The sequence below is a fragment of the Dipodomys ordii genome, unplaced genomic scaffold, assembly GCF_000151885.1.
Source record: "Dipodomys ordii isolate 6190 unplaced genomic scaffold, Dord_2.0 Scaffold117, whole genome shotgun sequence".
Taxonomy (NCBI): Eukaryota; Metazoa; Chordata; class Mammalia; order Rodentia; family Heteromyidae; genus Dipodomys; species Dipodomys ordii.
In genome coordinates, this window is record NW_012267333.1 from 4,339,468 (window position 1) to 4,365,801 (window position 26,334).

The 26,334-nt window shown below is 36.5% G+C and overlaps 3 protein-coding genes across 3 annotated transcripts; all 3 read left to right on the forward strand.

The window, feature by feature from the left end:
* Nucleotides 1-4,958: 4,958 nt before the first annotated feature.
* LOC105995437 (olfactory receptor 5M10) lies at nucleotides 4,959-5,906 on the forward strand. Its single transcript, XM_013029149.1, has one exon. It carries the CDS (start codon nucleotides 4,959-4,961, stop codon nucleotides 5,904-5,906), a length of 948 nt encoding a protein of 315 aa, XP_012884603.1.
* A 6,915-nt stretch (nucleotides 5,907-12,821) lies between these two features.
* Nucleotides 12,822-13,760, forward strand: LOC105995427 (olfactory receptor 1030-like). The gene has a single exon (XM_013029137.1). It carries the CDS (start codon nucleotides 12,822-12,824, stop codon nucleotides 13,758-13,760), a length of 939 nt encoding a protein of 312 aa, XP_012884591.1.
* Nucleotides 13,761-25,168: 11,408 nt separating this feature from the next.
* LOC105995425 (olfactory receptor 1030-like) lies at nucleotides 25,169-26,092 on the forward strand. Its single transcript, XM_013029136.1, has one exon. It carries the CDS (start codon nucleotides 25,169-25,171, stop codon nucleotides 26,090-26,092), a length of 924 nt encoding a protein of 307 aa, XP_012884590.1.
* Nucleotides 26,093-26,334: the final 242 nt, after the last annotated feature.

Sequence of the window (26,334 nt, forward strand, 5' to 3'; positions counted from 1 at the left end):
AGGTGGTAAGAGCAGGTGCTGTGTGAAGCAGCTACATTAAGGATTTATATATTTGGAGGCAAAGTCAACAGAACAGTCTTATGATTCAATGATGAAGTATGTGAAAGGAGAAGAGTTTAAGAGATTCTCATATAGCAGGTATAACTTTTTCAGTATATTTTTAATTGTAGCAAAGTAGATGATGCATATCTTCACTGGTCTGTATGACTCAATGTCATTTGTGGTGATTTTATTGACTACTATGTGGACATTTGCAATCTTCTTTTTCTAAATACATATTTTAATGTAAAGTTACTCTACAGAGGGGTTACAGTTACATGAGCAAGGTAATGAGTCCATTTCCTATTGAGCATTGTTACCCCCTCCTTTGTTTTTCCCCTACCATCTCTTTCTTCCTCACCTCCCCAACTCCTTCCTTCCAGCCCCACTCTGTCCCCCTTGCAGAGTTGTAAAGTTCATTTCAAAATAGTGTCTTGTACATCTCATTGTTACAATGGGTCATCCTGTATCCTTATTTCAGCATTTTGTTATTTCCCTTCCTCTCCAAAATTAGAAAAATGTATATACGAGATGCAGGGCACTGGCATCAAATACAGTGACAACAGGGATTGTGCCATGACAACAAATCCTCAAAGAAAACAAACGCCCCATTGGTAAGTGGGCTAAAGACATAAAGAGAGACTTCTCAGAAGAGGAAATAAGAATGGCCAATAAACACATGAAGAGATGCTCAACCTCTCTAGCCATAAAAGAAATGCAAATCAAAACAACATTGAGATTCCACACCACCTCAGTTAGAATGGCTATAACCAAGAATTCTAATAACAACAGATGCTGGAGGGGATGTGGACAGAAGGGAACCTTAACTGCATTGTTGGTAGGAGTGTAAACTTCTTCAACCACTTTGGAAAGCAGTATGGAGGTTCCTCAAAAGACTCCACATAGAGCTCCCCTATGACGCAGCAATCCCACTTTTGGGCATTTACCCAAACGATCACAAACAAGGCCATATTAAAGCTACCTTTTACCTTGTCTAATATCTTCCCCACAGTTTGTGGTTAGAGTCGTAAATGTCTATCAATAGTCTGTGTGTTAAAGGCTTGGTTCTGTTGAACTTGGTTCTAAGACACTATTGAAAGCTGTAGAGTCTCAGGAGGGGAGAAGTAGGTGGAGGCTTTTAGAGTAGTGAGCACTTGCCCTGGAAAGTTATTCTGGGGCACCAGTCTTTCTCTTCTCTCTGTACTCTGTGACTCATGATGCAAACAGAGTCTTGTTTATGAAGTAGTTCTTCCATCTTTGTCCCTTTCCCCGTATCTCTGTCTCTATCTCTCTCTGTTTTTCTACTTTCCCTTTATTTTCAGAGTCTTGGTATTAATTATTGAGTGAACAATTTGATTTTCCTGAGGAAAACAAAATGTACCTCACAAAAAATTATGAATGTATTTAAATACATAAGGTATAAAAATGTTTGTTGAGCTGAGTGCCGGTGGCTCATACATGTAATCCTAGCTATTCAGGAGGCTGAGATCTGAGGATCATGGTTCAAAGCCAGCCTGGGCAGGATAGTCTGTGAGACTTTTATCTCTAATTAGCTACCAGAAAAAGTGGCACTGTGGCTCAAGTGATAGAGTGCTTGCTTTGAGCTGAAGAGCTCAGGAACAGAGCTCAGGCCCAGAGTTCAAGCCCCAGGACTACAAAACAAAACAAAAAAACCCAAAAACAACAGAAAAACAAGTTTGTTGAAAAAAACCCAGATGCCCCTCACGAGATGAATGGATCAAGCATATGCAACATTCTGTTTTTCCATCAGAAAGAATGACACTGCCCCATTTTGTAAGGAAATGGAAAAGACTTGGAAAAAATTATGTTGAGCAAAGTAAGCCAGACCTAAGAAACAGAGTTTTGCATTGTTTCCTTCATTTGTAATCATTAGAATGTGCTTATATACCTACAGTTAAACCCAATGGACAATAAAAGGCAAATAATTACACCTGGACATGATTTATTAATCAGCAATCTAAACATTCACATAGTGAAACCGAAGGAGGCTATTCTTAGGAGGGTATTCCAAAGGCTCAATAGCTGTGTGCATATGATCATATAAAACACTGTTTATCAAAATAAACTCCAAGAAACACAAAGGAGGTTTATTATTTCACTTTTTGTGTCTCCCCCCTCCGCCTTTATCGCTATTTTTATTTCTGTACCCTTTGTCTGTATGTAACTTTATCTGATTGGGGAGGGGAAGGGGAAGCATAGAAATGGTGGGACAAAGGGTGAACCAATGCAACAGTGATAGGGAATGAACTATACAACTTGTGAGGGCAGAGGGCATGAGAAGGGAAAAAACTAGGAGAAATGGAGGGAAGAGGTGACGGTATTTCAAAAGAAATGGAGTCAATACCTGACTTACCGAACTGCAACCCCTGTGTACATCATCTTTACAATAAAAATTAAAAATATAACCTTATAGCCTAATAACTAAAACCATAACTTTAGCCTGTGTATTATTGAAAGTATTAGCTTCCTTTACTGTTTATGCAAATCTCCCATCTACCCACCCCCCCTGGCCACATACCTACACCAAACTCTGTCTCTATAGGCATATGTTAGGTAGAGGTTTTGGCCTCAAAGGAGATTGCAGTTCCGAAAAGCATCAAATTAAGTTTAGTCTTTTGAGAATTAGCAAAAATTTTAATTGTATCTTTACAATTATTTTGAAAACTCAGGGGATTATGCAAAATAAATACACCAAACCTTTCCACTTTGATTTAAGGTAGGTTACTTTCTGCCCTGATTAACTGGAAAAACACATTCTACATTTTATATTGTGATTAGTATCAGGACTATGAAAAAATATGTTCAGTCAGCGACTTTGAATATTTGATTTATGTTGTTATTTTGGTTATTCTAATTTTTATTGTGTATTTTGTGTTATATTTGAGGGCCAAATAAAGAATAGTTTTAGAATTAAATGCTTGACATTTACTTTCATATTTTAACAGAAATAGAGGATACATCAAGCTAGGAATGTAATCACATTTTGAACTCTATGCAGCCTTATGCAAATACTAAAAAGAATTGATTTTTGATATCAAGTAAAGTAAGTAAAAATATTCTTCCCTCCCCTTCTGCCTCCTTACTTTCCTTCCTCCCTCCCTCTCCTCCCTCCCTCCCTCCTTCCCTTCCTTCCTTCCTTTCTCTCTCCTTCCTTCTTCCTTCCTTCCTTCCTTCCTTGTTTCCTTCATTTCCTTCCCCTTTCTCTCTCTCTCTTTGTTTCTTTGTTTCTTTTCTTCCTTCCTCCTTCCTTCCTTCTTCCTTCCTTCCTTCCTCTTCTTTCTTTCTTTCTTTCTTTCTTTCTTTCTTTCTTTCTTTCTTTCTTTCTTTCTTTCTTTCTTTCTTTCTCTCTCTCTTTCTATCTCTCTTCCTTCCTATTTTGGAGTTTCTTTCTAAATTGAATGGCCATTTAACAAAGCACTTTATGAATTCCATATACCTTGATCAGTTTCACACTTTTCTATGTTCTCACCTAACTCTCCCTGAGCCACCGCTTCCCTCATGCTTCTTAATTTTGTAGGATATTCATTAGATTCTCGTCTGCATGTTCTCCCTCTCCTCCTCATCATTCAACTACCTCTTTCCCCTTGACTCCACCCCATCCTTTTCACTTCCCCATTTCCAGCTGTTTTATTTTGCTGACCTTTGATTTCTAAGGAATTGCACTCTTTGAGATCTCCCTTGAACCTACCATATTTCCGTTAATATGTTAGTATAAACTTGTGTACCATTCAACATATTTACTTATGACTTTGTAAATCTAGCTTCCAAATATAGGGGAAATGTTCTTATTTCCATCCCACATACGTGCATTGCTTGTTGAGCAGTCCAACTATCAGAAAGTTCTTCTCTATCACCTGAGAGCACCCTGCCTTCGTTTTTCTTCAGTGGCTCTTGCTTTCATCTGAAATTGAATGAAGTACTGTTATTTTGCTACCGGACACTCAGTCTGCAAGGGAGTTCTGACAGAATGTGGAATTTGTTTATTTTTGCAAACAATATTGTAGAACAAGAAAAAAATAAAGCTGTGCAATAAACACTATGAAGAGATGCGTTAATGTTCCAGAGAAGAGAAAACAATTCATGTTGTCTGTTTGTTGTTCTTTTTTGGCTTGGTTTCTTTTTCTTTTGTTTTTCAATTCTTTGCAGGTTTTTGGTCTACATAGCCTAGAATTTACTAAATACCCAAAGCCTGCTATATCTCTCAGTTATTCTAATTCTACCTCCCAAGTATTGAAATCAAAAGCCTGTGCCCTCATGTCTAAGAGAATACAAGACTTTATTCTGAAACTATATTATAATATAACATATAAACTTAAATAGAAATTTAAGAAATGCATTGTTCTGTTAAGAAGAGAAAATCAGAAAAACAATGACTTTTAAGTGAAAATGTGATATTGCATGCACATCTTTTCTTCTGGTACAAAACAGTAGGCTATAATATCAGAACATATCCTGCAAATCCAACTTCATTTGTCCATGTACATGATTAAGATATCCTACTGATGCGCAATTCAAAAATTTTCTTAAAGTTGGTTCTGCTTGTCATGAATTTGGAAAATACACAAATGCAGAAATCCATTTGTGAAAATATGTAAAATGTAAGTATGTGTTTATGTACAGATGTGAGAGAAAAAATTTAAAAAAGCGTGTGTGAGTGTATGCGTGTGTGTGGGTTGAGGGGGTGTTTGGAAGACTGTGAAGAAAAGGAAAGATGAGCAGAGAGGTAGCATGAAGATGGATTGTTTAAATCCAGATGCAATTTTTAGAAAAAAGATAGGAATCACTCCATAGATGAACAAGAGAAAGAGGTGAGGTGTGAGCGATAATATGAATGGAATAAAAGCAGAATCAATTAATATTCCCCACATTCTACTTTTCATTTTTCCAAGGATAAGAAAATGTCTTCTCAAAACCACACAACAATGACGGAGTTCATTCTGCTGGGACTCACAGACAACCCAGTGCTGGAGAAGATCCTGTTTGGAGTGTTCCTGGCCATCTACCTGATCACACTGGCAGGGAACCTGTGCATGATTGTGCTGATCAGGACCAATCCCCACCTACAAACACCCATGTACTTCTTCCTGGGCCACCTGTCCTTTGTGGACATCTGCTACTCCTCCAACGTCACCCCAAATATGCTGTACAGCTTCCTGTCCCACCACAAGACCATTTCCTATGCTGGGTGCTTCACCCAGTGTCTTCTCTTCATTGCCCTGGTGATCACTGAGTTCTACCTCCTGGCTTCCATGGCTCTGGATCGCTATGTAGCCATTTGCAGCCCTTTGCATTACAGCACCAGGATGTCCAGGAACGTGTGTGTGTCTCTGGTCACCTTCCCTTATGTGTTTGGTTTCCTTAATGGTCTCTCTCAGGCGCTGCTGACTTTTCGCTTGTCTTTCTGTGGCTCCCTGGAGATCAATCATTTCTACTGTGCAGACCCGCCTCTCATAATGTTGGCGTCTTCTAATACCTATGTCAAAAAGATGGCAATGTTCATTGTTGCTGGCTTCACGCTCTCAAGCTCTCTCTTTGTCATCCTCCTGTCCTATGTTTTCATCTTCACAGCCATCTTGAGGATGCGCTCTGCTGAAGGCAGGCACAAAGCCTTTTCTACTTGTGGTTCGCACCTGACCACAGTCACCCTATTTTATGGGACCCTCTTCTGCATGTACTTAAGACCTCCTTCAGAGAAATCTGTGGAGGAATCCAAAGTAATTGCAGTTTTCTACACGTTTTTGAGCCCCATGCTGAACCCGTTGATCTATAGCCTGAGGAATAAAGATGTCATCCATGCTATGCAACAACTGATCAAAGGAAAGTTCTTTCAGAACATTGCAGTTTAATTCTGTGTTCTTGGAAATCACCAGGTGACTATGATGACTTAGTACATTCTTTTCAGGGCTTGGAATTTCTCCAAATTTTTCCATACTACAAAGGAGTGATCTTCAAACACATTATGTCTATTTAATAGTACTTTGTATATATATATATATGTATATATATATATATTTGAAATAAACTGTCTATAATCTCCTAAGAGTTTTTAAATGTGTATGTTTAACTCACTCATCAATATAATCTTTCTCTATGTATGTCATTCATTACTTTGAACTAAGACATAAGTAATAAGGGAAATTTGGTCCTATTCATTGGGTTTTGTATACTCAGGTGTAGAATGATATCGTATAACAAAGAAATGCGTATACACATTTCCTTCTTGGGGAAAAGATCCACTGATCACTTTCAGTAAGAAAAGTGTGATAAAACATAATTTCCATGTACTTATTATCAAATTTACAAGTGAGACTATCAATATTAAGGAAGGGTCTGTGCAGATATGAATACTTCACTCGTATTTTGGTAGTATACTGAACCATATTTTACTCACTTTTAGATACTTTCCTGTAAGTACAGGTTATAAGCAGTAAAATACTGACATACATTATAATTAAAACGGTATTGTTCTGAAATGTAAGAACAGAAAATGCGATTTCACATTTGAGTTGCTAGTAACTATATATTTTATTAATTAATTTTAGAAACTTGTTAAATGTTATTGTTATTTATTGTCATCTTCAAAAAGTTCTACCAGGGGTTTCTAATTCATCATGTGAACTTAATGGATACATCATTCTTAATAAAGTTGCCCCCTCCATCATACTTTCTTTCCAACTCTCCTTTTTCCCTCCCCTTTATTAAGTTTCCTCTATTTGCATATATGTTTTATTCATCATTCTGTTTATTCATCCAGCCCCTCTCCTGAGCCTCTGTACCTCATCAGTCAGGATGTGTTTCAGTTTTCTAATACTTATTTTGTTGAGTTACCTGCTTGCACATAGTTTTCCTGATATTTTCATAAATGTTTGGTACTTGGATATTTTGTGCCTCCACTGTAACTAACCCTGCTATAGTAAATGCTCATGTGAATTTCTGTCTTTATTGCAACAGTTTTGAAATATTTTGCAAAATTATCCCAGTCCTCTAGTTTTTGTAAAACTTTCCTCCATCTGGAAATTTTGATTGATTTGGCAAGTGAATTATACCAAAATAATATTTCAGAAAGTGTACTGAATAAGAAAAAATAACAATCTCTGTGTTACTGGACTACACTATTTAAATTTAAAAGATATTTATTTGCCTTTGTATTTCTGACTTTATATTTTATTATCTTTAATTAGTTGTACAAAGGTGTTGCAGTTTAACAAAGTTTTTTTAAAATTTAATTTAATTTTATTGTGAACATACTGTACAGAGGAGTTACAATTACATGGGCAGGATAATGCGTACATTTCTTACCAAGCATTGTAGCCTCCTCCTTTGTTTACCCTTCACATCCCAAAGTTTTTTTTTAATTGTAAAAATACCTGTAAAGGGAGATTACAATTACATAGGCAAGGTAATGAGTACATTTCTTATCAAGCATTGTTGCCTCCTCCTTTGTTTCCCCTTCCCATCTCTTCCCAGCCTCCCCTCCCCCCCCCCAGCCAAACTTGTGAAGTTCAACATAACGTCTTGTACATCTCTTTGTTGCAATGGGTCCACCTGTATTCCTATTTTAAACAATTTGTTTTTTCCCTTCCCCACCCCCAAATTGTACCAACATCAAATACAGTGAAAACAGGGGTTATACCGTGGGGGAGGGACATGCAAAACAACAAAGAAATATCTTATAAATATGTTAGAAACAATAGCAAGAAAGAAAAAAAACATTTGAGTCCTTATCTTGGGGCTCATTTTGCCTAACATTAACTTATCTGACCGTTTCTGCTTGTCTCAGACATGAATACAATGCATTTTAATTCAGTCTGTGTTCCATGTAAAATTGGGCATTTCTTTCATTGTATTTCACTTATTTACATATTTTACAAATTGTAAAGCAAGCACATCCATTCTCCATAACTTGAATAAACACACACATATAATATATTCATATATACGAATGCATTATTAATATACACATTAATATATACATGTATCTGAATATATATTATATATGTGTATTAAATATAATATATTTGAAAATGTAAACTTTAATAATAATGAAGTGCTTAAGCCAGTGAATTTATCTTGTGTCAATTTATTTCCTTGTGTATGTGCTTTAATAATTTATAAGAGTTTAAATCATATACCAAATATGAATTTGAACAAGGAAATTCACTTAATATTAAAGTGTGTAAGTTTTTAATCATATTAAAGATTTTTTTGAATATTATTACTAAGTTCAGTATGATTAAATTTGACATTAATAATAAATAATATAAACATAATACATTCCAGAGATTGCCAAGTCATTTTGTGTTCCTTCTTCTATTCCTACCTATTCCTATTCTTACCTATTCCTACCTATCATGGCAGGAATTTTGTAAATATCTTAAGAGTAAAGTTTCCTGCAATTATGGAAGAAAGAGCAAAATTGTCACAATGCTATAGAACTATTTTTTCCCCCTGCAGGGCTTGGGGCTTGAACTCAGGGCTGAGCACTGTCCTGAGCTTCTTTTGCTCAAGACCAGCACTCTACCACTTGAGCCACAACGCCACTTCCAGCTTTATCTGTGTTTGTGGTACTGAGGAATCAAACCTAAGGCTTCATGCATGCTTGGCAAGCACTCCATCATTAAGCCATATTCCCAGCACTGCTGTAAAACTTTGAAGAAGATACCCCTATTTTCTTTTTTTTAATAATTTTTTTTTGGGGGCCGGTCATGGGGCCTGAACTCTGGGCCTGGGCGCTGTCCCTCAGCTCTTCAGCTCAAGGCTAGCGCTCTACCACTTGAGACACAGCGCCACTTCCGGCTTTTTTTTCTGCTTATATGGTGCTGAGGAATCGAACCTAGGGCCTCTGGCATACAAGGCAAATGTTCTACCACTGAGCCACCTTCCCAGCCCCCCTATTTTCTTTTAAAATATTAAGGGAGACTTTCTCATAAAATTGTACAGAATTTATTAAATCATTTCCTGAATAGAATTACAGATGGGGAGCATTGTAATTTTAAATTTATGACAACAAAAGCCAATAATGGTTTTGTTTTCTTTTTTTCTCATGATGTACTATCAGCCTAGAGCTAAACTCCTGAGGACTAGAACTCTTTAAAATGTTTTTTTTTCATTGTAAAGATACTGTACAGAGGAGCTACAGTTACATAAATAAGGTAATGACTACATTTCTTGTTGAGCATTGTTAGACCCCTTTGTTTTTCTCCCAGTATCCCATCCCCCCCCCACCTCCCCAACTCCTTCCCCCTCAGAAGTTGTAAAGTTCTTTTTCAAGTTGTAAAGTTCATTTTGTATGTCTTATTATTACAATGGGTGATCCTGTATCCTTGTTTTATTTTGTTATTTTCCTCCCCTCTGCATTAGAAAAATGTATATATAAAATGCAGGGCTAGAATTCTTCAAAGTAACCTCCTCCACAATGCTGCTAGATATGAAAGATTTGAAATCCATGTTTTCTATCTTCCTTTGAATATTTCTTGTAAGTGTAACATTTGACTCCTACTTGTATTCCACAATTGAGGCAGGATCAATAAGAAGATTCATCATGGGCTTCCAATGTTTCAACAATGATAAAACCACACATACCACAAATTCACTCTCTCTCTGTCTCTTTCTCTCTCTCTTTATTGGTATCAGTAACTTTTTGCTTAAGGCTACAACTCTACCATTTGAGCCACAGCTCTACTTTCAGGTTTTTTGTAGTTGATTGGATGATTCTCACGGATATTCTAGGGTATGCTGGCTTTGAACCTCAATCCCCAGATGTCAGCTTTCTGTATAACCAGGTTTACAGGTGTGAGCCACCAGCTTCCAGCTAAATCCCAAATCCTTAAAAGTTATTATGGCTGCTATTTTATCAACCAGAGCATTAGGTGGATAAATGTCAAATATGTATTCTATCTTGGGCCAGAGATGATATATAAAAGACAATTCTTCTTTGGAAGAATTGTCAAGAATTCATTGTATAAACCATGAAATTAAGAAATGTAAGGGGCGGGGTGGGTTAAAGGGTGATGAGATTATTGAAGGGCCTGACAAAGATTGAGATGTATTGTCTTCACATACTGCTTTGTTAATTGACACCTCTGGTATACAACTACTTAAAATAATAAGAAAAAAAAAAGAAAGTTCTACTCAGATTGCCTCACTTAATGGAATCCAACTGGGTTAAAAGAATAAGATAATCCAGACAAGAACAAAGACATCATCCAAGAAAGTTGAAGAAGTAGAGGCTAATGGCAGAAATCAAATTCCACCCTGAGGCTAGAACAAGTTGGGGAAGCTTCTGTGGTTACCAGACCCTGTAAGAACTGGATCCAGCCACCTGAAAGTGCATATTGAATCCTGAAGAGAATGAGACAGAAATGGAGTTCCTGCCCACTTCCCACCCCTGACCTCTGGCTGATTCCTCATGGTGGCCAATTGCCACGGTGCTCCTTTTGAGTCCATAACTTTAGGTAGACAAAATAAGACAGGCCAAAAGGCAATACCTCTCAATCTGTGTAGAGGAAAAGAAACAAAACTCAGCATAACTATATTATCTCTAAAGCAACCATGCCCCTGCAGATTTGAACAATTGCTTATGTCAAAAAGATCAATGCAGAAACCTCAAAATCAGTTGCTAGGCTGAGTTTATGAAAAGTGAATTGATTTATCAGACTCACAAAACTTTGTACCTCTGCTGTATGTGGTTCTATATTAGAGGTTATAACTAAGAGAGAATATTACTGGTGTTCAACATGAACTAAAATATATACTGACTCCCATTGCATCATTGTTCTTGGGAGATTTAATTCCCTGGTGGTAGTAGAGAGTAGGGGAAACTTCTTTTCCTCAGTGAACTTATCATCTTCAGAATGGGAAGACAGTGCATGTTCATAATGAAAATTGCTTTCTGGAAGAAATAATTAGACCACAGGGATTTGTTTCCTCAGAGAAATTCTGCTATAAATGATTCCAGCTTTTCTTCTCAGTGCTGTCATGGTGAATTCACTTTCCTGTCTCAGGTAGGATAAACTATTGTCCCTCTAAGTCATGAAATACAAAAACAAACATTGCAACTGACCAACAATGGAGCTAATCCTGATATGATGAATTAGTGTCTGTTAAAATAGAATTTATTTCTCATTTATTATCTGTAATGAATGGAAATGAACAACCAGTTAGAGTGGTTTTTATATAATGGAAAGGAAAATGAACCACAGAGAACCCCAATTTGACAATGTTTACTTACAATTAGGAAAGGTCTTCCTTAACTGCTGCTGGATCTAAACCATGGATTAGCTATATAATTCCTAAGAATGTATTCTTTGATTTGATACTTAGTCTCTACAAGACTTTCAACTTGCTCTTTTATTCCAGTGGCTAACATCTTTCATGTGCTTATTATATGGCAATATATTTTAAAAGATTTTTCCTGAATTCATTTCCTCACATAGAAGAAACTGCCATTACCATTCAAATTCTGAGAAACTAAAAATATAAAGCAGAAACTATGGTAACTTACCCAGGCCATACAAGTAGAAATGGAAGGACTGGATTTCTACGTAGAGAGTACCTAGGATTTCTACCCAGGGAGTGCAGATATTCAGGAATTGTTAGACTACTGACTTGAAATGAGTTCCTATGAGTTCATAAGAAGAGAAATAAAATAAGGCATGGTATTAAGCATATGAGCATATGTGTATAGCTATTGGGCCCTTGTGATTGATCCTCTCCTAAGAATATCCTCCTTTGGTCTCACTGTGTGAATGTTTAAGTGCTGTTCAATTTGTCATGTATAAGAATAATTTTTGTCTTTTATTATCCAGTGGTTTTACTTGTAGGTTTATAAGCACATTCTAATTATTACAAATGAGGGAAACCTTGCAACCTATGTTTCTTTGAGTCTGGATTCCTTTGCTTAATGTAATTATTTCGGAGTCTTTCCATTCTTTTCATTCTTTCTGATGGAAGCACAGAATTCCATTGTGTAAATACACCACATTTTCTTTTTCCACTATCAGGCATCTGGGTTGATTCTATATCTTAGCTATGGCAAACAAGGCTGCAATGAACATTTTTTTGCCTGTTTTCCCCCTTTTGTTGCTGTTTTTGATTTCCATATTTTTTGTCTTATATCCAAGTTTATCAGATCTGGGGAGGGGTAGGGATGCACAGAAATAGTGGAACAAAGGGTGAACTAATGCAGCAGCCATACTCAGTAGATACTTTGTTGAAAATGAACCATACAACGTGTGGGGGAGGGGCACTGGGAAGGAAAAAAACTGGGGAAAACAAGGGAAGAGGTGACCCTCTGTGTATCACCTTTACAATAATTTTTTTTAAAGCATAAACAGAGAATAATAGCAACACCAGTGGAGAATTATGTTTCAACATTTCTCATTATTGCCTTGATTGCAGTACAACAGAGCTTTCTGAAACACTTTTCCCTTGCCATATGCCATGCCATAAATATTCAATAACAGAAATGTGTACACACTTAAATTGTATGAACAGTCATCTATCAATCAATCTATTGATCGATCTGTCTGTCATCTCTCTTTCTATTTGCCTATTTAGCTATCTCCTACAACTTCACATGAATCTTGACGTTGAAAAGATTAAATTTGTGCTTCTTAAGTCCTGTGTTTGTGTTGTGTGTCTTTACAAGGTGGAAGGAAGAGGAGGATATCCCCGAGTGTATGATGGAGATAATGAATGAATGACAAAGCCGTATGCGTTTATTTCCTCTTCTTTAGGTCTCATTGGAAGACAAACCAATAATGTTAAAGAAAAACCACACAGTGGTAACTGAGTTTATTCTTCTGGGACTGACAGATCGAGAGGAATTGCAGCCAGTCCTATTTGTCGTGTTCTTACTGGTCTACCTCATCACGGTAATTGGCAATGTGACCATGATTTGCTTAATCAGAAGTGACTCAAAGCTTCACACCCCAATGTACTTCTTCCTCAGTCATCTCTCCTTTGTCGATCTCTGCTATGCTACCACTGTCACACCCCAGATGCTGGTTAATTTCTTGTCCCAGAGAAAAACCATTTCCTTTGTCGGATGCTTCATCCAATTCAACTTCTTCATCGCTCTGGTCATCACTGACTATTACATGCTCACAGTGATGGCTTATGATCGCTACATGGCCATCTGCAAGCCCTTGCTATATGCTAGCAAAATGTCCAGGCGTGTCTGCCTCTCTCTTGTTGCTGCTCCATATATTTATGGCTTTGCAAATGGTTTAGCACAGACCATCCTGATGCTTCGCCTGACTTTCTGTGGACCCAATGAGATCAATCATTTCTATTGTGCAGACCCTCCCCTCATGGTCCTTGCTTGCTCTGATACCTATGTTAAGGAAACTGCCATGTTTGTGGTGGCGGGTTCCAACCTCAGCTGCTCACTCACCATCATCCTCATCTCCTATATTTTCATTTTCACCACCATTCTGCGTATGCGCTCTGCGGAGGGGAGGCGCAAGGCCTTCTCTACCTGTGGGTCCCATCTGACAGCGGTCACTGTGTTTTATGGGACCCTATTCTGTATGTACCTGAGACCCCCTTCTGAGACATCTGTAGAACAGGGAAAAATTGTAGCTGTGTTTTATATCTTTGTGAGTCCTATGTTAAACCCTCTTATCTATAGCCTGAGGAACAAAGATGTAAAACATGCAATAAGAAAAATCATCAAAAAGGAATTATTTATTAAATAAGATTGATGTGATCATATGAAAGGCATCCTTATTCTCTAGCAAGATAATGAAAATAATTAATTAACAAACTACTGTCTCATTATGTATTGTCCTTTTGGACAGGAATCAAAATACGTGTTGTCCTTTTGAATTCACATATGGGAATTAAAATATGTGCTACATCATCATCATCAGAGTTTATAGTGTTGTCTGTACTGATATAGAACTATTGTAAAATAAGATATTATATAAATATATTAACTAAGATTACATAGATATATAACTATCTAAATACATAGACTATGTGAAGTTTCATTGCTCCAAAATTAATATAGAATAGATAATTGCACCTAAAGTACCAAGTGCTATTTTCGACAGTTCTTTAGACATTTATTGTACTTCATATCCTTCCAATTATTTTCCATAAACTGTTTGTCATAGTATGTAAGTTTTCTTGAAGTTTCATTCTCTGGCTTTGAACCATGATCCTCAGATTTTAGTCTGCGGAGTAGCTAGGATTACAGGCATGAGCCACTGGTGCCTGGCTTTGACTTCTGTCTTAAAGGTGTAAAGCCTTTCTGTTTATATATATGTACAAGTATATGCCCATATATACTTGTGAAGATCTTCCATTTTAAATCTCTTTATTATCATGTCTTTCAAAATGCTAATTCTTATATTTACATCTTTTGAAGTGATTTATACTCACTTTCATTTGCTGTTTGATTTTAGAAATTATATTTCCACAAGTGATTATGTTGGTACTTATCTACATGATCAAACTTTGGAATTCACTTCTTAAATTCTTTGATAAAATATTTTCATGATATGGCTTCCCAAAATAAAAGAATATAGTCACTTCATAAACAAAATATCAGCACTTCATATCATGTTACTCTTGCTTTAGATATTTCTGATGTTCAGATACTATGAAGTTGAATTCTCCTGGACTAGGCTATTTTATAAATGATTTTTCCCATTTCCTATGATAAATGCAAATGTTAATTTAATATTTCTTATCCCTGAATAGTATTGTATTATCATTTGCTGGGCGACTATCATTATGTGTTAAGAGAGTTATATAGCAATGTTTTAATGAATTTGACTTGATATAAATGAAATTTATCTAAAATTTTTTAGCTATTTTCCACTAACGTTCTTAAATTGCATTTTCCATTTCCTAGTAATGGAAGCAATTCCTTGTGGAATTGTAAAGATATGCCTGTGATTTGATTCTAGGATATAACTTAGGGCTTCATGCATGTGAGGCAAATTTTGTACTGTTGAGCTGAACTAAATGTATTAGTTTACTTTTAGTTGTACTTTGTACATGATGTCTAAGGAATTATTTTCTTAAATAAAAATAGTTCTGAATTTTCTACATGTGTTTTGAATTTTGATTTGCATTGTGAATCCTTTATTCTTTCTTTTATTACAAATGCTGCAGAGCAGGTTTATGTTCTATTTTTTTAGTTTGTCATGTTTGTATTTTTACTTTTGTGTGTATGTGTGTTTGTGTGTGTGTGTGTGTGTGTGTGTGTGTGTGCGCCTATCCTGAAGCTTGAACTCAGGGCATGGTAACTGTCCATAAGTTTTTTTTCCTTTTTTTTTTCTCAAGACTAGCACCCTGTCACTTGAGCCACAGCTCTACTTCCAGCTTTTTTCATATATAATTGGACACAACTATCTCAGGACTTTCCTGACTGGTCTGGCTTTGAACCACAATCCTTAGATCTGTCTCCCAAATAGAAATGATTACAGGCATGAGTCATTAGTGCCTAACCTACATACTTAATCAGCTTGGCATGCATAGTATGCACCTGTCCAGCCTTTGAGAGGCAGAGGCAGGAGAAAGAAAATAATCAAATTTCCATTTCTGACTAATCAGCATTTCCACTGAAATTGTGGTCCTATTGGTCAAATTTTTATGGATGTATCAGTCTAGTCATGGAATCTTTATGTTCGGATCCATTTGTCAGATACTTTATCATTAAATATTGTAATACAATATTTTGACCAAACTTTTTTTTTTGTCAGTCATGGGGCTTGAACTCTGGGCTTGGGCGCTGTCCCTCAGCTCTTCAGCTCAAGGCGAGCGCTCTACCACTTGAGCTACAGTGCCACTTCCGGTTTTTTGGTGGTTTATTGGAGATAGGAGTCTCACGGTCTCTCCTGCCCGGGCTGGCTTTGAACCGCGATCCTCAGATCTCAGCCTCCTGAGTAGCTAGGATTACAGGCGTGAGCCACCAGCGCCCTTGACCAAACTTTTTATTTTTAAAGATAATTTCATTTTCAAAGATAAAAACTAGACTTATTATCCTCTTAGTTTAAGATTGGCACTTAATACATATCGCATTATAAGAACTTTTAAGAGGTATTGTGGTAGTTGTATTTGTATTAAAATTACATTCCAGGAAAGTATAAGTGTTTCTGAATATGAAAAGTATATGTAAAGTTATTGATGTATATTTCATATGGAGACTACTCCTAGGAGAAATTTTAAAAAATCAGATCAAAATGATATGGCTATATACCTCATTGCATATGTTTCATGATATAAAATTTGGCCAAAGCCTTATCTAATTTTGCACTCACAGTACAGCAACAGTTGCAATTTTTCTGAGGACAATTAATTAAATAATTCATATTAATTTCAAGAAGAAAATGCATCTTTCATTATTTTCAGAATCATCATTCTAGGTTTCTTTGAAGTTCCTGACATTTGCAGTGACCTCTACCTTTAGCTTTTGATTGGATCTTTTGATGTGGGGCTATTGAAAGTCATAGAGATGGCATTTGACATTTGGAATGTGCTAGGGATAACAACAAGAATTTATGCTTCCTGACAGATCTCTCAGATAGATAATGGCAAAAGAATTCTGAGCTTGATATAAAAGACTAGGGTAGAGGAGTGAATGACGTTGGAGAGAAAGCCTTTGAAGGATGCTGTGGGATCCTCTTCCTGCATGTGCCATGTGTCGACTTCACTGGGGTAAAGGGAGATTGGTGTTCCTTCTTATTTTTTATTTGTACCTTGCCTTTTTAATGGGATCTTTATTTATATCTATATTCTTTCTGAATATCAGAAGATTGGACAATGGGATTACAATGTAACATGTCCATGTAAGTATCCAGTTGTTCCTTTTCAGAGTCAGACATTCTGTCCGGTGATGCTTTTGAAAAGACTTATCAAAGACACCTGTTTTTTTTTTTTTTTGGTCCGGTCGTGGGGCCTGAACTCTGGGCCTGGGCGCTGTCCCTCAGCTCTTTAGCTCAAGGCTAGCGCTCTACCACTTGAGCCACAGTGCCACTGTGACTTTTTTCTTTTTGCTTATGTGGTGCTGGGGAATCGAACCCAGGGCCTCAGGCATGCAAGGCAAGTGCTCTACCACTAGCCACCTTCCCAGCCCAACACCTGGTTGTTAATGCATAGCAATACTCTTCTCCTAGGTGCTGATATAGATATTGAGGCTGCCACAGCTTGAAAATGGAAGGAAAGAGGAGTTACTCCCTAGCTCTGCCGTATCTAGGTTACAACAATACAGAGGAAAAGACCACAATGTCCTAAATTACAAGGTCAAACCCAAATTTTCCTGCTGTCCTGCCAGTCATTTGGGCGTTGGACTCCTCCATATAGGCCTCTGTTGAGATAAGATTTGGAACAAAAGTTGAGTCAATATCCCTTCTAATTTTCAAATAACAGTGAACCCAGAAATACTGAAATTCAACAGTTACTATTAGAGCTATTTCTGTCTCCATTGTGACATGACTTGAATACTTGAATGTCACTCTGGCCTGGATCAGAGATGATATGTAAAAGAAAGTTCTGTTCTGAGGGCTGATGTCAAAGGAATCTAATGGAGACAAAACAGAGGGGCCCTATTGCGAACATCATTCGAGGAAGTTGAAACAGCAGAAGCTAACAGCAAAATATGATTTATCACCTGAGCCTGAGAGTGAGAGATCAATGGTCACTGTCATCAGTGATAGCTAGATCTGGAAAGGCGATCAACCACTTCTATTGTGCAGACCCTCCCCTTGTGGTCCTTGCTTGCTCTGATAACTATGTTAAAGAAACTGCCATGTTTGTGGTGGTGGGTTCTAACCTCAGCTGCTCACTCTCCATCATCCTCATCTCCTACATTTTCATTTTCACCACCATTCTGCGTATGCGCTCTGCGGAGGGGAGGCGCAAGGCCTTCTCTACCTGTGGGTCCCTTTTGACAGCAGTCACTGTGTTTTAGGGGTCCCTATTCTGAATGTACCTGAGGCTCCTTTCTGAGACATCTGTAGAACAGGAAAAATTGTAGCTGTGTTTTTTATCTTTGTGAGTCCTATGTTAAATCCTTTCATCAATAGCCTGAGGAACAAAGATGTGAAAAGTGCAATAAAGAAAATTATGCAAAAGGAATTGCTTATTAAGTAAGATTATTTATGGTCATAGTGATAGAACATACCCTTATTCTCTGACATATTAGTAAGCATTTTGAAATACACTTTAAGAAAAGTGATTTATGTCTATCTTAGTTCAAATAGGAAACTAACAATATGTAGTAAGTTATGAGACAGTGGTTATAGCTCTTTTTCAGTGAACTTATTTTTAAAAGCAAAGACTACTGAAGTCCTGACCAGAGACCTTATAATTGCTCTTCAAATTCAATAAGGAGCAGATGACTTGTTTATATTTCCCCTGTTCCCATGTCATTTTGGTTGGATTCCCAGATGTTCGTTTTCCTGATTATCCATTAGGTTTTATTAGTGCTTAGTAGTGTATAAATTATTTTCCAGAAAATCCAACCACAAAAGGTGAGATTTTGGGGAGTTTTTGCAAATTATATAGTATTTAAATATTTTACTTACTATTTCAATATATATTTGACAACATGTTTCTTTTTGAAAAATTTGTTTATTTATTATTATTCTAGAGTTGATATACAGAGTGTTCAGAGTTACACGAATAAGATAGTGAATAATGAGTACAACTCTTTTTGAACCATGTTTCCTCTTCCATAGCTCTCTCCCAGTTTTCCCCTCCTATCACTACCCAATAGTGTCTAGTGAGTTACCACTTGTATTTTATTCCACCTTTTTGGTGTTCTTCCCCTTCTCCTCCCAAATATAAACAAACAAATGAGACAAATGTAAAAGAAAACAAAAACAGCACCAAAAATGTCTCTTGCTTCCTTGTCTCTTAAATTGATCCATTCACATCCTCACACATCAGACATAGATGGATATACCAAATTTGTTAGAAGGGCTTTGATATATTTTCTTAACAAGTAGCATTTGTATCAATAAGCTACCTCTTATTGTATTCTTTGTTCATAATTTCCTGTTGTTTTAAAACAGAATTATCTTAATGTTTTTACCCATATTGATGCATGGCATTTATGTATGTGGAATTTACTTCAGTAATGCTTTTGAAGTTAGGGCCTTCCAATCTGCTTAGCTTTTTTACTCAAGGCTATCGCTCTACTACTTTAGCTACAACTTTATTTCCAGCTTTTTTTCTGATTAGTTGGAGATTAAAGCCTCTTGAATTTGTCTTCCCAAGCAGGTTTCAAATCTAAATCCTCAGATCTCAGCTTTCCAAGTAGTTAAGATGACAAACATGAGCCAGGAAGCCCAGCCATCTCTTGCTGATAGTTTTCTCTGCTGTAGGCAGGTCCTTTCTTCAAATAGCTGAGATGATAAGAATGCACCACCACATCTGGATTTTACTTTGTCCCTTAAAAATAGTAAATATTAACACTGTACTAGGTACAGATTTGTTATACACAATGTTAATGTCTTTAACATCTTCAAAGATTCTGTTACTATGTGTGCATGATTTATCTGATGAAGTGAAAGATTTTTATTTGAAATTAGCATATGTAATACACAGTTTTATGAGCTTATGTGGTGTGCAGGTACATGTGCTTGTTGGAACATACTAATGAGCTACATTTCAAGACCCAAAAGTTCAAATTTATTAACTTTTTTCTATTGGTTCTGGGCTTGAACTTAAAGCCTGGCCAGCTGCTCCTGATTCTCTGTGCTCAAGGTTAGCACTCCAGTTGAGCCACAGCACCACTTCTGGTTTCTGTGTGGTTAATTGGAGATAAGAACTGGCTTAGAATGGCAATCCTGAATAGTTAGGATTACAGGCGTGAGCAGCCAGCTCTTGTCTTAATATACTTGTATTGTATTGCATTTTTTATATGTTGTCAAAAAGACAACATTTTCTTTCATGAGTGTATCTACCCAGTTTCTTCCCATGAGTGGAGATTTTTGCTCCTGCATATTAGGAACATTTTCCTATTACTCTAAACCTAGTAGGAGAGAATACAATTCTATTTTTGAGCAAAGAATATCACTGTAGGACCCATCTATCATACCAGAACTCAGTAAGAGGATAAAAAGTGAGATGAGTCTTACATAGTAAGATTCAATCTCAGAAAGCCAAAGTAATAATAGCAATCATAAATAAAAATAAAATCATTGTCATTACATTATTTGAATCCTGCATACCTTCCTCAGTGAATTTGTAATGTTAAAATCTGTCATGTATCAATGTCTCATGTCTGTGCCAGTATATTGATAAAACTTCATCCTAGGATTAATAAAATAGTTTGCCACACTCTTTTAGAAATTTAAATTGTACTCGATGTATCTCTGAAGGAAAAAATACCACCTTATACTGAACAGAAATACCTGAATTCTCTAAAGTCTCCATCCATCATTTCTATCAAAGACTATTAAAACCTACTTCATTCATCCGTTAGTGGTGTCTGAGTGAATGTTTAAAATGTGTATTTAGTCGTGTATCTACTCTTGGTTGGCAACACAACTACATGATTCCTACCTTGTCCATGATTTAGCAAACTCAAGTGATGAATGCTCATCATCTCTGTGTGCTCTGATCATCCTTTTATTCCTACCCAAGTGGACCAAGTTCCCAAACAAAAGATGTCTGTGCTACCCACAGTTATCCATGACATTTGAAGAAAAGTAAAGCATATAATAGAGAGGATGTGATGATCCAAGAGTGGAGCTCTTTTGGGACGTGCATATGAGCAAAGTGTGGATAGGACCAATATCCCATGAATGTCTGTAAACAAACACAGTAAATATGAAGGCCCAGAGGCAAGATTTTTTTTTATCAGAAAGGCCTTACAAGAAGAAGAATGCACATGGAGTAGAAAGAAAATTTTAAGCAAGGAAAGAGTTTCACTTAGGAAATGATAGAGATTGGATGGAAGATCATGCTCATCTTCATCAAAGCTTATTGCCCAGAAGTAATTGTCTTTCTCCAACTCCGATTTCAATACTTCATGAAGGAACTAAGGGTATTGGTTTTGTTGACTATTCCACTATTCCACAGTGATAGTGTTAATTTTATAAAGTGAAGTGAATAAACCAACATTTATTGGATGAATGCATAAGTGAATGAGAAAATGAGAGTCACTTTCTAGCAGCAATAAGTAGAATTGTATTTTAACAGGAGTGCTAGCTGTGCTCTGTCCAACCTCAGAAAGATGAACTGATTTTTCTTTCTTTAGTTTCTAAGTTGCTTGATTAGGCATACATGATTCATTTCAATTGCTTGAATAGAAAACATTGATTTTAATTGTACATTCCAACATTTTATATTTTAGACTTCTTGAGTGTTTGCAGAGATGAAATCTGAAGAGAATGATCATAACCTTAATAAAGCATCTTCCACACAAACACACACATATACACACATATTCATGTGCAAATACACATATAACCTATCGAACATGATTCTATTTATGAAAAGTATATTTCCATAATATAGGTAATGTTGTTTTTTCATATGTGTATGGATATGTGCATGTGCATAAAGCAAAAAGACCAAGTTATGATTACAAATGGTGAAGTGATGCTTTTATACACAATGGAAAAATGTAGCTGATTCTAGAGATAGAAACATGAGTTTGAAATACAATTTCAGTATTCTAATTGAGTGATAATATTGCTCTGGTAGTAGGTAAAACAGAAACTATGTAGGTAGCGGGTAGCTGATTTGCAGTTACAGATATTCTCCAGGTAAAGTAAATGAAAATATCTAATGGACTGGTTACAGAACATGTGAGAAAGAAAAGTAATAGCTCCATTGGTCCACTATAACAAGGTGACAGCAGTCCTGAGGAATGGACTGTAAAAGCACGTCTGAGCAACAGGGTCAAATTCAGACTTAAATGCAATACTGCTAGTCAGTATAACAACGGATGTTGTGCGTAGCTCCCAGTTGAGTTAGTATTCCAAAGGAAAATTATACAGTGTTCCCCTTCAGTGTTCCAGTGGCTGTAATTTAATTTCATCACAAAATGGCTAGCTCAAATAAGTTAACTGACTGCCACAATTTTAGAGATTCCAATCCTTTTTTCCTCTACAATGAATAGGCTTGAAATGTCACCAAAAGTCAAAACAAATAAGACATTTAGCACCAACTAAATTAACTAATAATTCCCACTGCTTTATCATTCTTGGGAGATTTGAGTCCCTGATAACAACAGAGAGTGAGCAAAACTCACGATCTCAATAAACTTTGAGATTTCAGGGTAAGAATATAGCTGTTCCTCATAATGTAAATTACTTCCTGGTAGATATACTTGAGCCTGGGAGGTTTTATTTCCTATGAGATAATTCTGTTATAAACTCTTCAGGTTCTTCATGTCAATGCTATCATTTTGAAATTGCTCTTCTGTCTCAGGTAGGATGAAAATATCATCTTCTTGCATTTTGAGATCTAGTAATCGATATTGTAATTGATCTGAATTCTAATTAGATTAATTAGAAACTGTCTATGGAAATGCTATTACTCTCCTCAGAGTACAATTCTCATGAGAGAATGTGCAATAGACTAGTGCTTACATAAAAGGAAAGAGAACTAGACTGAACTAGACTGAAGAGAGCATTATTATTTCAATCAATGTTATTGATTGCTTCCAAACACATTTCCAATATCTATGCATCTGTAACCACAGATTAGGCACAGTCCTTTTTCCTCAGAAGCTCCTGTTTCGCTGTGGACTGTTATTCTTTCCTAGACCCGTGTCTCTCTCCATAACAGCACTGGTTGTGACTTGTAAGTGTGTTCTGCATGCCTCAATTAAGTCCCTTCCATGGAAGGACTCTACTGTTGGCCAAATTTAATGCATGAGACAAATTGTGATGCCCTGACAACCACTTACGTACCTCCAAGATGATTCTCTTTGGCACTTTCTGGTCTCAGATCGGTATGTGGTGGATTTTTTGTAAAAGAAAAGCCACTGATATAATACATCTGTAAAACATATCTATCTGTGTGCTCAGTGGTTGTATCACTTCATTCCTTTTTTATTTTTCATTGATCCTAATTTTATTTATTTTATTTTATATTGTGAAAATACTGTGAAAAGTTAATGGAAATGTTAGTTGTTTTAAATCTTGGTGAATATTCCACTAAATCGTTAGTACACAGGCATTGGAGCACCAAGAGTTAGTTTCTTGTTTGGTAGTATTAAGAGGAAATTCAGATATATCTTGTGAGTGTGAAAAAGAAATATATATACCAATTTCATTAAGTTTGGAGACTCTCTATTTCTTTATTTGTTGGTCCTGGAGCACACATTTTGGGCTTGGGCAGTGTCACAGAGCTTCTTTTTGCTAAAGTCCAGCACTCTACCACTTGAGTTAAAGCACCACTTCCAGCTTTTTCTGTGATTAATTGGGCTGGCTTCGAGCTGTGATCCTCAGATCTCAGCCTCTTGAGTAGTAAGGCTCACAGGTGTGAGCCACCAGCTCTCAGTTGAGACTATTTGTATTTTTATCTTAGGCAATATGTCCAAAGTCTTCATGGGCAAAATGGGCAAACCCAATAGACAAGAACTCTTGGCTGATGATTTTTATAATGTAGATTTCTAAGCGATCTGTGCTGTCACTGATCTCATGGTCATTAAGGAGGGTTTGTATGACATAACCTTAACAGTATATATGTTAACAAAAAATAATGTCAAATTTCCATTCTAGTTTCAACGATCATCTTTTTTTTTTTTTTAACAAATGTTGGGTGATGTGCTTCCTTGCATCTTTTTTCACCCTGGTTGTGGTGTTGGCTAATGACTTTAGAATCTCCTGCAGGATAGATAAGCCTGTAACAACTTGAGCCTTGTGTTATGTGTTTTGTTTTTGATACTTAGTCTCCTTTACTTAGCCCAAGCTTGAATTAGGTTTGTAGTCCTCCTGATTCTGACTCCTGAGGAGCTGGGATTGCAGGAATACACTACAGTGTTCTGATCCAAGCACCCTTAGCATAGTCTCAGTTATAGAAAGTATAAAACTGTTATCAGTATTATTTCACCCAAATCTCAAAGGTGTATTTTATTTTTTAAGGAACTTCAGTTAAATTTAATTCATCTTATTATTATTTTTAATATTAAAAACCTTAGAAATAGAAACATTGAAAATAAATTGGGCAGAGGATTTGATTCTAAGATGTCTTTCATTTGATGTATTGTTTTTCATAAGCAACGCAGCTCATTAACACTTATTCACACCAGTATTACTGTATGTATATATATATGTCTATGTACATTCACATATCTATATCATTTATATCCTTTGCATATAAATATACCCATGTTATAAACAGATATATTTGTATACACAAACTATATTCAGAAATAGCTAAAATTTACTTTCATTTTCCCCAAACCAATTATTTGTAAAACTGGACAAAATTATACAAATAAATGAGGTCCTGACCTGGTTTGGAAAATCTGAAATAGGTTTTGAAGACACTCTGACATGGACAAGAGTAGGGGACACAAACTCACAGTGAAGAAACAGCTTGAAAATTATCCTGGGTTCACAGTGGCTGGGAAAGATACCCTAATTTCCCAAGGGGAGGCACCGTATTGGCTCTGACCTTCCCAAGTCCATTCTACAGTGGAAAAAATAGGTCAGTTTCAATGATTATACTTTGCTAAACACATCCAAACTGTGCTAAAAAAGATTAAAATTATGAATAAAATTAATGCTTATATTAACATTTTTAAAGAAAAGGCAAAAGATGAACTAAAGATTTGTAAAAAAGCTTCAAATGATGTGAAGCTTATCTAATCAAAATTGCATATTATGAATTACTTTAGAGTGAGAAAAAGATGATAAATGATAGATGAGAGATAGAAAGTGATAGATGATAGAAAGATAAATAGATGGTAGATAGGTGATATATTCTATATACATATATATATACATGTATAGAAAACTTCATATTAATTTACCTGTTTAAAATCTTAACCTAATGTTTCTGTACAAATTATGTATGCCAAGTTTGAAAGAGGAGAAGAGAATCTCAGACCAAGGTAATAAAGGAAGGACAAAGCCATATGAATTTTATTTCTCTTTCTTTAGGTGTCATTGGAAGACAAGCCAACATAATGTTAAAGAAAAACCACACAGTAGTAACTGAGTTCATTTTTCTGGGACTGACAGATCGAGAGGAATTGCAGCCCGTCCTATTTGTGGTGTTCTTACTGGTCTACCTCATCACGGTAATTGGCAATGTGACCATGATTTGCTTAATCAGAAGTGACTCAAAGCTTCACACCCCAATGTACTTCTTCCTCAGTCATCTCTCCTTTGTCGATCTCTGCTATGCTACCACTGTCACACCCCAGATGCTGGTTAACTTCTTGTCCAAGAGAAAAACCATTTCCTTCATCGGATGCATCATACAATTCAACTTCTTCATCGCTCTGATCATCACAGACTATTACATGCTCACAGTGATGGCTTATGATCGCTACATGGCCATCTGCAAGCCCTTGCTATATGCTAGCAAAATGTCCAGCTGTGTCTGCCTCTCTCTTGTTGCTGCTCCATATATTTATGGCTTTGCAAATGGTCTAGCACAAACCATCCTGATGCTTCGCCTGACTTTCTGTGGACCCAATGAGATCAATCATTTCTATTGTGCAGACCCTCCCCTCATGGTCCTTGCTTGCTCTGATACCTATGTCAAGAAGACTGCCATGTTTGTGGTGGCGGGTTCCAACCTTATCTGCTCACTCACCATCATCCTCATCTCCTACATTTTCATCTTCACCGCCATTCTGCGTATGCGCTCTGCGGAGGGGAGGCGCAAGGCCTTCTCTACCTGTGGGTCTCATCTGACAGCGGTCACCATCTTTTTTGGGACTCTGTTTTGCATGCACCTGAGACCCCCTTCAGAATCATCTGTAGAACAAGGGAAAATTGTAGCTGTGTTTTATATCTTTGTGAGTCCAATGTTAAACCCTTTCATCTACAGCTTGAGGAACAAAGATGTTAAAAATGCAATGAGGAAATTTATCAGAAAGTAATTCTTGTTAGGTAAGGTAGACTTTGTCAAAGGTATATACAGTGCTCTTCTTATGTGACCAGCTATGAAACATGACCAATTTATAACCCACTTCTGTATTATTCTATCTGTCATTCTGACCTCCTACTGTGTTTCTACTACCTAGAATTTATTGTATCGGATCTGAAGTTTTAAAGGGCACAGACAATCAATGTTTTGTCTAGAGCCAAGTTGTTTAAAATATTATTAATAAAGATTCCATTT